This window comes from Neltuma alba, unplaced genomic scaffold (assembly GCF_004799145.2).
Source record: "Neltuma alba isolate B1F8T4 unplaced genomic scaffold, ASM479914v2 tig00013125_pilon, whole genome shotgun sequence".
Taxonomy (NCBI): Eukaryota; Viridiplantae; Streptophyta; class Magnoliopsida; order Fabales; family Fabaceae; genus Neltuma; species Neltuma alba.
The window spans coordinates 24,486-40,554 of record NW_021637445.1 but is presented as its reverse complement, the minus strand read 5'-3'; the positions used below and the strand labels follow the sequence as shown (position 1 = coordinate 40,554).

Below are 16,069 nucleotides of genomic sequence, written 5' to 3'. Positions count from 1 at the left end.
TGAAAACTATTTTAGTTATTTAAAAAATGGTTTTCACACGTAATTTATTTTATGCAAATATTTAAATTGTTTAAATAGAGATAAAAATTGATCTTAGCTATTTCACATTTTGTGTAAATTTGCAAAATTGTTTGTTGTATTGTTTATTTTCCTAAATATTTGGATAATAAAATTAGGCAAATTATTTTAATTATTTAAATTTTGCAATGTTTATTTAAGTAGAAATATGCTAAGGTTAATGTTTAAACAATTGTTTGGATGCATAAGATAGTGGGAGGATTTAATATGATAATTAATTGCTTGTGTTCTCCATTAATATTGTGCATATGTTGGATTAAACATGCCCATTTGATATTTGTTATTTAGCATGCTTTCTTAAGGAGTAGCCACAGCATCCTTTATCTGTTGCATGCAACATAGATCACATAATGGACTTATAAAATATCAATTGTAATTAAATATGCATTCATAATTGATCTTTGCCCATAGGTAGATAATTATAAATGTATATTTAATTAGGGTGGGATAGAATTGCCTTGTATTTTCTAAGTAACCCACAGGTATTAGGAAATATAAATGCGTTATAGTTCTATCAATATAAGATAAATACATGTTATGTTAATTTCTTTACCCACAGGTAGAACTTAGTGATATGTATTTATAATTGTATGCTTTATTAATGTTTTTTAAACATACATGGCACAGTTATTGTGATTGTCTCAACTGATTTGTAAGTTTGATGATTCTTTGATATTGCAACTTCATTTTCTGTCCCTAACCTGATTACTGATACCAGTAACAAAATCACACTGGATGGTACTAATTACCCTGATTAGAGGGAAGATATTGCCTTGCAGCTTGGTTGCTATAACATGGACTTTGCCTTGGAGACTGACAGGACTCCCAAACCAGCTGATGACTCGATTGATAAGGACTACTATGAACATTGGGAGAAAACCAATTGCGTTGCTCTCCTGATCATTAAAACGATGATTGCAAGGGGCATTCGGGGAGCAATCCCTAAATGCGAAACTGCTAAAGAATACCTGGAAGCTGTCAATAAACAGTTTAAACTGACGGACAAGCAGATAGGAGGTACCATCATGTCAGAGCTATGTGCTATGAAGCTCATAGGTATTGGTGGAATCAGGCAGCATATTATAAAAATGAGAGATCTATCCTCTCAACTGAAAGCCTTCGAGATAGAACCAACTGAGCAATTTCTAGTGCAATTAATCCTGAACTCCCTTCCTCCACAATTTGATACCTTTAAGGTGTCTTACAACACACATAAGGAAAAATGGTCAGTAGATGAACTACTGTCCATGTGTGTGTAAGAAGAAACTAGGCTGTTGACGAGTGGAAAGAGCGCATCTAAAGAAGCTCATATGGGAGAAAGTTCCAATAAGGGTGGCAATAGGAAGGGAAATAAGGATGACAAGAAGAAGAAGAAGAAAAGAATCCCTCCTGTTACTGCCTAAATAAGAAGGATACCAGATGCTTCTTCTGCAAGAAAAAGGGGCACGTGAAGAATGAGTGCTCCAAGGAAAGCATGGCTTAAATGTAAAGGTATCTTTACTTCTCATGTTACTGTAGAATCTCATGCTATTAATGTTAATGATGACACTTGGTGGATTGATACTGGTTCCATGATCCACATTTCCACAACCATGCAGGGCTTCTTAACAAGTAGGCCACTACGTCCGAGTGAGGAATGGGTTCTATCAGGCAATAGGAACCCAGACCATGTGGAGTTGGTTGGGACTTATTGTATTTTTTTGAATAATACTCATGTGGAACTTTTTGAGACTTTTTATATTTCGACTTACATGAGGAACTTAATTTCCATTTCAAAATTAATCCTGTTGGATTATGATTTATGTCTTGAAAAGAGCTCTATGTTTTTGAGCAGACATCATGTTAAGATCGCAAGCATTGCAATGATTGGTGATTTATTTAAAATAATTCGTGATCCCATTCAATTTTTTACTATTTCACGTGGTATTAAACATAGTATCATCAATTAGAATTCTATTAGCTTGTGGTATAGAAGATTGGGACATATCTCTATTAAGAGAATCAAAAGGTTAACTAAGGAGGAAATTCTTCCACCCTTAGACCATTCGGAATTGGATTCTTGTGTGGACTGCATAAGGGAAAAGCATACCAACAAGTCACAAAAGGGAGCTAAAAGAAGTTCTGAATTGCTTGAGATTATACATACCGATATTTGCTGCCCTGACTTAACTGTGCACGGTCAAAAGTATTTTATTACCTTTATTGATGATTACTCGCGACATATGTATGTCTACTTGCTTTATAATAAATGTGAGGCACTAGATGCCTTTAAGGAATACAAAGCAAAAGTAGAAAAACAAATTGGGAAACCAATTAAAATTGTGAGGTTTGATAGAGGTGGTGAATACTATGGTAGGTACACAAATGAAGGATAAGCACCTGGTCCATTTGTAGACTTTCTTGGAGAGCAGGGTATAGTTGCTCAATATACCATGCCTGGCTCACTAGATATGAATGGTGTAGCTGAAAGAAGAAATAGGACCTTACTGGATATGATTAGGAGCATGATAGGTAGCTCTAAACTTCCAATTTCATTATGGAAAAAAGTACTCAAGACAGCCGTATACATATTAAACAGGGTTCCAACAAAGATAGTACCTAAAACTCCCTTTAAAATTTGAAAAGGTTGGAAACCCAGTTTAAATCATTTGAAAGTATGGGGCTATCCTGCAGAAGTAAGAGTGTATAACCCACGAGAAAAGAAATTGGACCTTAGGACTATAAGAGCTTACTTTGTAGGCTATGCAAAAAAGTCTGAGGGTTATAAGTTTTATTATCCTCCGCCTTCGAAACATTTTGTAGAATCTAGAAATGCTAAATTTCTTGAGAATGATGTGTTTAGTGGGAGTGATCAAATAAGAGATGATCACATAAAAGAAACCATTAACACGAATGGTGAGGGAACTTCAATGGTCAATGACTCTCATCCAGTTAGAGCTGTCATAGAACATAGTGTAGATCCCATAACACAAGTTGATAATACTGGACATCAGGAATATATGCAAGCTAATCACCCTATCACACAATTTGAACCACCACAAAATGTGATAGGGAATGTTCCTAATGAGTAATCTGAACCAACTCAAGAAGTTGAATTAAGAAGGTCAACTAGAGAAAGAAGACTAGCATTACCTAGTGACTATGTTGTGTACTCTGCGGAAATTGACTGTGATGTTAGCATTGAAAATGATCCTTTGACATTTACTCAGGCTGTGAAAAGTGCAAACTCCAAATTGTGGCATGATGCCATGGTAGAAGAAATGAACTCAATGGCAAACAACCATGTATGGGAGCTTGTGGAGTTACAAAACCAAAAGAGACTCACAAGGTAACATTGATCTCTACAAACCAAGGTTGGTTGCTAAGGGTTTCACACAAGTGGAAGGAATTGATTATAGAGAAATCTTTTCTCCTGTATCAAAGAAAGATTCTTTCCACATCATCATGGCATTGGTTGCACATTTTGACTTGGGGATCTTGAGGAAGAGGTCTACATGAAGTAACCTGAGGGATTTGTTGCAAAAGACAAAGAACATATGGTGTGCAAGTTAAAGAAATCGATCTATGGTCTAAAGCAAGCTTCACGACAGTGGTATTTAAAGTTTCATGAAGTGATCAAATCATTTGGTTTTGATGAGAACATCATGGATGAGTGTATATACCACAAGGCTAGTAGGAGCAAAATCATATTTTTTATTTTATATGTCGATAACATATTGCATGCAACCAATGATCTGGGACTATTGCACGAGGTAAAACAGTTCTTGTTTAAGAACTTTGATATGAAGGATATGGGTGAGGCATCTTATGTCTTTAGCATTAAGATCCATAGGGATAGAACTTAAGGCCTTCTAGGCCTGTTTTAAGAAGCCTATATAAACAAAGTTCTTGAACGATTTAGAATGAAGAACTGTTCTACTAACGTGACTCCTCTAGAAAAAGGGGATAAGTTCAGTATAGATGATGTCCCAAGACCAAGCTAAGAAAAGGGAAATGGAAAAGGTCCCACATGCCTCAGCAGTAGGAAGCTTAATGTATGCACAGGTCTGCACGAGACCTGATATAGCTTTTGCTGTGGGCATGCTGGGAAGGTACCAAAGTAATCCTGGTGGGGCACATTGGATAGCTGCAAAGAAAGTGTTTAGATATTTACAGGGTACTAAACACTATATACTTACATATAAGAGGACAGAGAATCTAAAAGTGATTGGTTACTCAGACTCCGATCTAGGAGGATGCATGGACACACACAAGTCCATAACTGGTTACATCTTCCTGTTAGCAGAATGAGCTATTTCATGGAAAAGTGTAAAACAAACACTAACTGCTCCTTCCACTGGTAATGCTGAGTACAATGCATGTTTTGAGGCAAGCTCACAAGCAATCTGGATCAAGAATTTCATTGCGGGGCTTATGATTGTGGAATCAGTCTCTAGGCCGATTAGAATGTACTGTGATAACACAACTGCCGTGGCCATATCCAACAATAAAAGGAATAAGAGTCAAAGTAAATTCATCAAACTGAAGTTCCTTTGCTTGAGAGAAAGAGTCATGGATGGCCAAATTTCGGTTAAACATATCCATACAAAGAGTATGCTAGCAGATCCTTTGAAGAAAGGATTGAAACCAAATGAGTTTGTTTTGCATGTGCCTCACATGGGACTTCGTCCTTCATTTGATTAGCTGAGGTATGAGCAATGAAATTAGTTTATGGTTTGTCATCTCTAATTGTAATTGTATATACATTTGTGTTTTGAGATTGATAAGCATGAGACAAGAATTGAATAAACATTGAGTTTATTCATGAAGGTATACCTATTAAGGGTGCTGCTTGTAATGCATGGAAGGCAATACTCGACTTAAGGGGACTTGTCACCATGATTCTTGCAATATAGCCTTAGCTTGTCTAGGATAGGGCAATTGACATACAGTACACGGGCCAAGTGGGGGAATGTGAGATATTTTATTATTATTATAAATTATTTAGGTATTTAATTAGGAATTAATAAAATATCTTGAATGTGGCTCGTGGTCAAGAAAAGGCCCAAGCCTCATAGGATTATGATTTTCAGTCAATAATGTTTTTACTTTGATGGTGAGTTTTTACGATTAAGATTTTGATGGATAAAACTCTTAGAGCGATACATTCAGTGAAAGAAAAACCCTATCTGCTCCTTGAGGTTCCTTGACTGGTGATGGCTGCTCCTAGTTGCCATTACTGTGCCTTTCTGCCAGTCAGAAGAGACCTGAATCATTAATTCTTTTGACCCTAAATCTGTTTTGCAGTCCTTATCTTCTCTCTTGGATCCCAGATCAGTTAAGCAATAGCTATGGCAAGAGGTAACTCTAATCCTAAAGTCTTCCGCTGTATTGTTATAAGAAGATTCATTATGTATTATCTGGATTATATGTTTTATATATTATTTGTTTCAATATGTCTTACAGGAGTCACAAACAAATACCAGGCATTAATAAAGCAGAAAATTAATTTAAAAAAAAGTTCTCAACTTATATGCCCTGTGCCTTTACTGAAAGTTCAAACTTGTACCCTCATACTTAAGACCTCGATATAATATAAAATTAATAATGTCAATTATGCTTGTGCTCACTATGCATACATTATCTTGGTTGCATAAATTGATGTTACGATATAAGGGCATCAATACTAAGCATTGATCATGTGAATTAAATTTTTAAGGATTTGAAAGTTTAAAAGTATGTTTAATACTTAATAAAACACAACGACCAAATTATAAATTAGGTGATAGCTTGAGGAAATTCAACATGTATTTTTAATCTATTCAAATTAATCAGCTATTTCTTATATTTAGAACCAGAGATAGTAGTTGAGAACAAGAAGGATGAAAACATTGATTAAAGGAACAATTATAAACAATTTTACAAAAGAAATATGGATGATAACATTAGAAATTTTTCAACATTATCCGAAAGCACATCTTACTCATTTTTGGGAGTATATACATCATTAGATATATCAATAATCAATAATTACTCATTATGTCCAATGAGCTGTCCATTGAATATGCTTGCTGCGCTTTTTTTTTTGATACACTGGAAGAAAAAGAAAAACGATTAAACTACATTATTAGTCTGCAACAAACTCGTGACCACTTCCTTGCTGAGCACTTGCAGTCCCATAGCTCCATTCAACACTATCTTTGCTAGCTTGTCCGCCTCTAAGTTGTCATCCCTTCGAATAACTTGAAGCTTAACACTCCAATTCCATCGAAGCATATTCTGGATCTCTTTGACAGTAGCCCAGTCCTCATGCAGTTGGTTTTCTTCGGCGAGAATGGTTTGTACAGCTTCTGAGGAATTGCTGCGTAAGATCACATCTCTTAGGCCCATATCCCATGCGCATTTCATCCCCATCAAGCACCCCCAGAGTTCTGTTGTGAGATGGTCGCCACTTTCCAAATTCAGAAGAAAGCCTTCTCGTATGTTCATGTTCTGGTGATCAACAATAATGCCCCCCGCAAGCCGCCCTACCAGTGGAGGCCGAGAACGCACCATCAACCATTACGGCAAAAGCTGCCTGCGTGTGCTTGGAGATAGGTTTAGTGACTTGTTGCTGGGGCGTGTTCATATTTACTCCTTTCAGCTTTGTTATCGAGTTCATCATACTCTGCACAATGGCTGACGCTCTAGGTGTCAAAGCACTCAGGTCTGTACTGATATTTGAATAAGTGAACTCATTCCTTGCTCTCCATAAGAGCCAGCACATGATGAACAAAAGTCCTCTCCAATCGCCTTTGAACCTGCCTATGTGTTTTCTCATGTTGAGCTGAAGCCAATCTTGTAAATTACTAGAGAAGAACTGGGATAAATACTTAGGTTTGATAATATTCTCCCAGACTTTCTGAACCACCGTACAATCTCTCAACGCATGGGTTACTGTTTCCACTTTATTGTCGCACCTATCACAAAGACCATTGGGTGAAGGCCTTTATTCAGTTTTCGTTGGTTGGTGGTGATCCGTTCATGAAACAACAACCACGCAAATGATTTACATTGCTATGGAACCTTTAATTTCCAGATATTGTTCCAGTTGGTAGTCGGTTTCTCACACGGGCGATTTAGAGCTTTGTATGTAGATTTGGTTGTGAAGCAACCACTTTTTTCCCACTTCCATCTAGCATAGATCTTCCCCTGGTTATCTTTGACTTCTTGAAGCCCCGCTTTGACATGCTCCCAGTTATTTTTGATCCCTCTCCAAGTATTAGACCCCTGTTTTTTCGTATTAATATGGGGTATAAGATCTGACCCACACCCATATTTGTGTCGGATGACCTTTACCCAAAGGGAATCTCTCTTGGTGATAAGTCCCCAACCCAGCTTCATCATACTTTATTCTGTTGTTTGATATGTCTCATGCCCAGTCCTCCAACCTGTTTCTCATTACAGACACGGTCCCAATACACCAAATGCATCCTCCTTTTTTCATCAGACGACCCCCAAAGAAAATCTCTTGCTTTTTTCTCTATCCTGTTGCAAGTATTATCTGGAATATAAGCTGTCTGCATCGCATGATTAGGCATTGCATTTATGACAGCTTTAACAAGAGTATCACAACCTGCAAAGGACAGGCTATTTGTTTTCCAACTGCTTAGTCGACGTGAGATCTTATCAACGATATACTGGTAAGTTCCGTTAGAGACTTGATCATGTTGCAAAGGGACTCCCAAATATCTTCCCAGACTTGAGAGAAGAAAATTTTTGTCTTTGCTTGATTGATTCTTTGGCTCAATTCTTCACAAAACATATTCAAGCAATGCCTAATTACTTCCACCTGTTCAAGACTAGCTTCTGCAAAAATTAACAAATCATCAGCAAAAAAACAAATGAGAAATTGGAGGACCGTTCTTACCTAGTCTGATAGGTTTCCATTTTCACGTATTGATCTCGTTCTGGATGATATGGGCCAACTTTTCCATACACAAGACGAAAAGGTAAGGTGAGAGTGGGTCTCCCTGCCTGAAGCCTCGTGAAGGCTTAAAATTGTTTGCTTGTTCCCCTTCCCAAAGAATTTGCATTGTAGGAGAGGAAATGCAAGCGTGAATAACTTTTTGAATTGACTCCGGCATTCCCATTTCTTCAATGCACTTCATTGCAAAATCCCACTTCATGCGGTTATAAGCTTTCTCTAGATCTATTTTGATGGCCATGTAACCACGCTTGCCTTTCATGTTACGCATTGAATGAACGAATCCTGTGCCACCACAATGTTATCTGAGCTTGTACGACCAGGGACAAAGCTATATTGATTGGGTGAGATTATGCTGGGGAGGCAACCTTTCAATCTATTTACCACAACCATGGTAATAATCTTGTAAATGACGTTACATAAGCTGATAGGCCTGAAATCCCTTAGTCTCTAGATGATCCTTCTTAGGTATGAGAACAATAAAAGTGTGATTAATGCTTTCAATAAGAGTGGGGTCATTGAAAGTATGTTTGACCATTCTAATTACGGAATCACCTACCAAGTCCCATTGACTCTGAAAGAAGAGAGCATTTAACCCATCTGGTCCTGGGATTTTAGAGCACCCATAGCATCAAGGGCCATTTTAATTTCTCCACTGCAAATGCTTCTACTTAAGCTCTCCAACTGCGTGTTCTCCATTTGTGTGTACAAGACGTTGCATTCTCGGATATCAACATGGAGTCCATCATCCCTGAATAACTCTACAAAATAATCCATAGCAAGTTGTTTTATTCTGTCAGTATCATCCGTCCACTCTCCGTTGTCTTGTTGGGTAGCCTCAATTTTATTTTTCCTCCTACGCCCATTTGCTCTAGCATGGAAAATGTATGAATTATCCTCTTTCAATGCTAAATGTATGAATTATATAACTAATTACAGGTTTTTTTAAAAAAAATAATCAAGTCAGTTATTCACTTATTTGTTAAAAAATATCATGTTGATTCTCCCCCAAAAAAATAAATAAATTTAGGAGATAAAACAAATGACAAAATACTAGCGTCTAACATTTTCATCTTATTTATGACACATCAATTATGGTGATGTTATTTTCTTGATGCATCTAGCACAATTTAATTTTTTTTTTAATTATATCAAATACTCTAATCTTATTTATGTTTATAATACTCAATGTATTATAAATAAAATTAAAGTGTTAAAAACACCAAAAAAATTACCTTCTATTTTTAATATGAAGACTGTTTAGGTATTCAATTTGATCATAAGAGGCTTTAATTTATTTTGTCTCAATATTTATCTATTTTACTTTCAAGTAATCTCTATGGTAATTGTACATGTTAAGAAATTTATATCAAGAGATTATTCAAATATACTACTCTGTTTCTTATTATAAGTCACTTGTATCCCAAACCCGTAAATCAAGAAATATATTAAATTAACCAATTTTTTTTTCATATTTACTCTTATTAAAAGTTAAGAGAGAGGGGGGAGGGGATGGATTGCATAAGAAATGAAAAATTGAGAGAGAGATATTAATTCATTTTTTATTAAATTAATAGGGGTAAAATTGGAAAAAGATCATTAATTATACTATAAGTGACTTATATTTTGAAACAAACTTTTAAGGTACAAGTGACTTATAATAAAAAACAGAGTGGTACATGATTAACAGTGATGTTTTAAAATAATAATATTCATTTATTACAAGTAACTAATTTAACTAATTTTTTTAATATTTACAAACTAGTTAGCTACCTCTTTTACTAATCAAAGTATTCACATAAATAGGATTAAGGTGTTGGTGACTTAAAAATAATATCTCTGGTTCTATTTTATCTTAAAATAAATTGAGAGCTTGTATATAAAATCCAAGGTAAAAAAAACCGGACCGGACCGGCCGGTTCAACCGGAAAACCGGTGAACCGGTCGCTAGTCCGGTCTGGTTTGAAGAAAAAACCGGAGGTGGTTTGAACCGGTGGGGAACCGGTCCAACCGGTAAAAACCGGTGTTGAACCGGGAAAAACCGGTTGGGCGGTTCACATGTTTTTTTTTTTGGTTGCCTAGCCACAGAAAACGACGTCGTTTTGTCCAAAAAAAACCAGAATGAAAACTCTTTGTCCCTCCCTAGGGTGCCAATCTCGACTCAAGCTGCCGGTCCTCCTCCAGTCCTCCCCATTTGGCCATTTGTGACCAAATCGCTGAGATCTCTTCCCCCTCCTCCAAGTCCCAGATTCGTGCCGTGAACCCCAACAAAATCGGATCTATGGCGTCGCCTCATCACTGACAATGGCACTCCTTCCTCTTTGGCTCCGTTCGCCGCTCACATTGCTTCGCATTCGCAGCTCTACTTCGCCTTCGCCGGTCGCCTTCACCTTCGCCTTCGCCGTTCACCTTCGCCGCTCACATTGCTTCAGATTTGTAGCTCGACTTCGCCTTCACCGTTCGCCCTCACAGCTCCCATCGCAAGTCATGAGTCTCCATAGTCCATCCTGCTTCACCTTCATCATTCACGGACGTCCTGCTTCAACCTTCGATTCAGGCATTGAGCTCTAGCCTTGTGGGTAAGCTCAATACCTTTCCTTTTTAGTTGGGTTGTTTTTTTTAAGATCGAAGAGCTGCTTCTCTCTGTGCTATGACCCTGTGACTGCTGTCGTGAGATTTCAGATTTGATAAGGGAGGAGAGTGTTGTTTGACTTGATCCATAGCTGTGAGATTTGAGAAGGGAGGAGAGCGAGATTTAAGATCCATAGTCGTTGATTGACTTGATATTAATTTTGTACAGAAGAGAAGCTATCGTTCTGTACTTCTGCATTATAATTTTGATTATACTGTGAGCTTAGTTTTTGCTGTTGTGCTGATGTTGATCTTCACATATATAATTTAATTCCTTTTGTTTAGTTGTGGATTGGTGATGGATATTTTGATTGTAAATTATATATTCTGGAATAGATTTAATCCAAACTTTAGGTGCCTAACTGATTTTGTGAATTAAATTATATTATTTTATTATGACCGGTCCGACCCCGGTTCGACCACGGTCTAACCAGTGACCCTTAACCCACTACCTGGACCGGTTGAGTTCCCGGTCCGGTTTTTTGTTCCTTGATAAAATCACAAGAAACATCTCCACTGCCTTCTAAATTTAACTCGAGGGAGTAGATAATTATATAAGAACATGTGATCTGATAAAAGTTATAAGCTAATGATGCATTAGGAAATTTTTTTATGTATAAAATAATGATGAATAATAGCAGGAATCACGAGTCACTACAAAACAAAAACAGCCTAAATTCTGTGTACTGACTTCTGAGCTATCTGGGCAAGTTTTTTGTGTGACTCTGAATAGTTCTCACCACAATCTGCGGTCCCTTTCATTTTCTCATATAAATCAGAGCTTTAAGCAAAACCAAGCTTCTCAAATTTAAAATTCAACCTGGCAAAAATGCTCACATCCATGAAATCTCTCGTGTTTTCTCTCACATTTTTGCTCAACTTCTTCTCCGTCCCCCTTTTTGCCCTTAACATTGGAGTTGAAACCACCGGAATCGCTGTCTCTGTGGTTCGCTTCTTAAATCTGTTCATCCACACACAACCACATTCAGTTTCGGCCCACGGAAATCGATTCTTCGTTCTCTTCTGATTATTTTCTTTGCTTTTTGATTCATATGCAGAGCAAGGAGTGCAGCAAAACATGTGAATCCAGCTTCTGTTCAGGTACATTCACTTGCTCTTACCGATTTCCTCTTTCTTTTTTCCTTTTTCTTTTTCGATGTTTAATTATTACGCTTATATTGATTTTAATCACGATATCTCTGAATGATAATAGTGCCTCCATTATTGAGATATGGAAAGTACTGCGGACTTCTGTACAGTGGGTGTCCAGGGGAGGCTCCTTGCGATGGCCTTGATGCTTGTTGTATGAAGCACGATCAATGTGTTCAAGCCAAAAACAGTACGTATCATCTCGACCATTTCTTGAAAGTCTTTTCATTATGGTTAATTTCCAGATTCTGATAGCTCAGTGAGTTTATCGGATCCGACCAGATTATCGACGTGAGAGGGGGATTAATTGTAGGCATCCCCTTTCTAGCGGTTTGGATTTGGTAGTACCATCATCAATTGAATTGAATCTGAAACAACCTCGTAGTTCAACTAAAAGAAATTAATGCGTCCGTTTTGATGTTATGACTGTTATGGTATTGCATCATTCAATTCATGTCAGTTAGAACAGTAGATGATTAGTGCCACGATAATCGTAAAACCATAATCAAAATAGATGAAAGAGATAATTATATTGGACTGAAAATCCACCGACAGCACAGCGAAAGTGGTTTAAAGTTTAGTTATCTCACGTGTTGAGAAATTAAACTGTTCCTGGAAACCAATGCTATTGGATACCCTCTCTTGTCCTCATTTAGGTACTTTCCAGAGGAGATATATGATAATTAAGTTATTCCAATATTACCTTTATTTAAAGTCATTGGTTATAAGAGCAAATATAATAGAAACATATAAATTTTCTATTTAAATATAGGTAAATTAGAAATTTATTCCATTTTAAAACAAAATTAATTATCTAACCACATCTCATTGATTCTGATGAGGTGATTAAACGTGTCTTATAACATGGATCAAAAGGATCAATCTGGCAGGAGAATGTGATAATTAAAACTAATTTAGAAAGTAAAAGAGGACACGAGAGTTAGTGGGATCGGTGATGAGTCCTAATCAAGCCAACCAATCTTTTTCAATAATAATTCTTGAATTGAAAGGAAACTAGGGTGTTGGGTGGATGATAGGATATTGTGATTCATTCATCTCTAGAAATGAATGGAAAAGTGAGTAATATAGCGATTTAAGAGGAGTTTGGATATCTTGAAAGAAGCACTTTTTCATAAATCGAGATAAACTCCTTCACATATTTATCTCGTAGACCGTAAAATTACTTCTGAAACTATGGTTTGGTTTCTATCCAAACACCACCTTAGTCTATTACGTACTCTTGTTTTGAATTTTGATTGTCTCAAAAAATTATATTTTTCCAATTAAATTCTTCGATCATATATAATAGCCTTTTGTTTAATAAAGTCAGTCGTAAATCGATATGATTTAACCCGACATGATCATTGCACAAGGAAAATATTCGAGGAATTATTTTTTTGAAAGAAAATCATTTTCTGTGTGACCAAGAATATATGCTTTGAAAGCGAAAAACTAATTTTCCGTCTTCTTTAGAGTATGGAAATTAAAAAAATAACCCCTCCTTAGCTAGTTTACTCCGTATGAAAAAGTTCGGGGAGATTAAAAAAAAAAAAAGGATGAGTTCATGAAAGTCACTAATTACCTCTGGAAATAATTTTAACCCTCCATTTATTGGCTTATAATCATAATATTAAATTCCAACCCTGATCGATTGGTCAGACTGATTAACCAATAAAACTAGTCTTTGGCTAGTTTAGTCGAAAGTTTTGAACGGATCAATTGGGTTGGATTTTTCCCCTTATTGATCATGAAATTATATCATTTTGGATTAAAAGAAAAGCAGTGAGTAATATTTATGCTTTGATAACTGTTTCATTGGATCATATATGGTTTGTGCATGTATTTCATTTACTTATGGATTAATGCCTTCTTTATTTAAATATTATTATTTTTATTATATATGATTTTTGTTTTTATATTTTAATAAATTATACTATTTTAATAATGATCGAGTTAACTCGGCTTCAGTGCTATTGACTCTTGAACCATTATGTCAATGTTTTCAACAACAGTCTGATATCTAGTGCCTTGTTTATAATATTAACATGAGCATTGAGCAGGTAAGGCAACAAATCATTGCCAACCACATTGACTAGATTTTGGCCTGTTGCCGCTCCTCCCATGTAATTTTCATATTTATTTTAGGTGCACATTTTGTTTTTTCAGTTACCTAATGTTTTGTTTTTGTCTAGTCTTGATTCAAGTTAGGTCAGATTCTAACTAGGAACTTTTCTCGACATAGTGTTTTAGAGGTGAGGGAATACATTTTATTCCCGTGGCTTAATAGAGGAGAGGGTACTTAGCTTTAAAAAATATATATAGAGGAGAGGGAACATGAGTATTCCTAATATCCAGCCCAATCGTGATTTTTTGTGGCCTTGTGCACGATGTACTTCGTGGGACCAGAATATATTCAACTATTTTTCGGCTTAATATTCTTAATATCCGTCCCAACTGCCAAGCCCAATTTTTCTTATATCCGATTGTCATTTTTTTCATTTTATACAATTTAAATACATACATGCACACAAATATATTAATGTCAAGCTCAAATTTAAGGTTTCAACATGATAAATTGCATTGTCACTAAAGCAACTTGCCCGTTGTCATATCATTCGCCGTTACTTATCCACATTTAGGGGAACATGGGCAAAGGGAGAAGGAAATTTTTTTTTTTTTTAAAGAAGAAAAATCTGATTTGATCTTTATCACTTGGAAAGCATAATGATAAAGGTCAGAAAATTTGTTACATCTGACATCTGTAAAAAGTTGTTGTTTCATTATTTAATGAAAAAAAATCGCATGTTTCATTATGATTTTATAGCTGCTGAATTAACAGATCTTTCTTTTACTTGTCTGAACAACGGACATGGTGGTGACATGCTATATGATTAAAGGAAATTATATTACTTGTTTCCAATCAAACCCACTGAAATTTAGCAAAATTTCAAATCTTTTGCATTTAGGTTTAGATAGATAGTGAAGTTGAGTTTAATGGGGTCATAACTCATAATAGTTAATTTGTTACTATTTTCTTTCCCTATCCCTTGAAAACCAAATAAGGATGACACTGGAAGTTCATCCATTCCTGTTGTACTGATCAAACCAAACGAGGAAATATTAAAATTCCTCCCCAATCACCATCCTTTTTATTGCAGAAATAAAACTTAAATGATACCTGGTATTTTTAACATAATTTGACTACTGTGAACAAATGCTCACGTCAGTCCATAAATATGAGTTAGTTGGGAGATTTGTTTTGACTCTAAATATAAGATTTTAGTCCAATTAATCTTTCAAATTTATAGTGTTTTCCTTAAACCATCCCTATTAATTATGTAGGTTTTTATATACTACCTCCGATCTTTAATATAAGAATTAGATAATTAATTTGTAAATATTAAAAAATTATTTAAGTTAGTTATTTATAATAAATGAGTGTTATCTTTCCTAAAATACCATCGTTAATCATATACTTTAAAATGAAAACTATTTAACACATTCAATCACCATGAAACCTACTATTAAAACTATTAGCTCTTGTATTTAAGATTAGAGGTAGTAGCTTTTATTACAAATTATTAATGAGAATACATTAAAGAGACTATCACACATTTTTTTTATAAATAATTGATATACTCCCTCTATTCCTAATTATAAGACTTTATTTATAGACTACAGACGAGATCTTATAAATAGGACTGAAGGTCATAATTAGTTTTCTTAGAATATGTAAATTAGTTTTCTAGTTCAGGAACAAAGAGTACATTTGAAAGAACCTTAAAACTTCATGAAAAAGGATATGTCGTGTGGTGTGCAGATGACTACTTGAGCCAACAGTGCAGCCAAACATTCATAAATTGTATGGAGAGTTTCAGAAATAATGGAGGTGCTACATTCAAAGGAAACAAATGTGATGTTGATGATGTTATTCGAGTTATCAAGCTTGTCATGGAAGCTGCTCTGGTGGCCGGAAGGGTTCTCCACAAGCCGTGATGATCCTTTCTTCTTTCTGATCATTTTCATATTTCACTTACATTGAGAAGAAATAGGAAGCAACTTTCTTATTCTTCTAATCATTTTTTGTTTTTCTCCAAAAGTATGCAAACTCCGATCAATGCTTTATTCATTACTTTGGTTCCCAAGTTTCTTCCAGCTTTCTCATTATCTTCTGATAAAAACAAATACGTATATACTTTTCTTTGGTTTAATGACTTAATTTCTGTAAAATACTTGTTCTATAAATGTAAACTCTCAATCTAACCA

The 16,069-nt window shown here is 35.5% G+C and overlaps 1 protein-coding gene across 1 annotated transcript; it reads left to right on the top strand.

Moving 5' to 3' along the window:
• The first annotated feature begins 11,374 nt into the window (after positions 1–11,374).
• Positions 11,375–16,041, top strand: LOC114734674 (phospholipase A2-alpha). Its single transcript, XM_028922312.1, has 4 exons — positions 11,375–11,600; positions 11,713–11,755; positions 11,868–11,993; positions 15,624–16,041. Exons 1-4 carry the CDS (start codon positions 11,484–11,486, stop codon positions 15,797–15,799), a joined length of 462 nt encoding a protein of 153 aa, XP_028778145.1. The 5' UTR covers positions 11,375–11,483; the 3' UTR covers positions 15,800–16,041.
• The last annotated feature ends 28 nt before the right edge of the window (positions 16,042–16,069 follow it).

What these genes read in the sequence shown, in the direction of transcription:
- LOC114734674 (XM_028922312.1), top strand. Translation starts at nt 11,484, where the DNA reads ATGCTCACATCCATGAAATCTCTCGTGTTTTCTCTCACATTTTTGCTC. An exon ending in CCGGAATCGCTGTCTCTGTG is followed by an intron (nt 11,601 to 11,712) that starts GTTCGCTTCTTA and finishes ATTCATATGCAG; the next exon opens with AGCAAGGAGTGCAGCAAAAC. An exon ending in TGAATCCAGCTTCTGTTCAG is followed by an intron (nt 11,756 to 11,867) that starts GTACATTCACTT and finishes GAATGATAATAG; the next exon opens with TGCCTCCATTATTGAGATAT.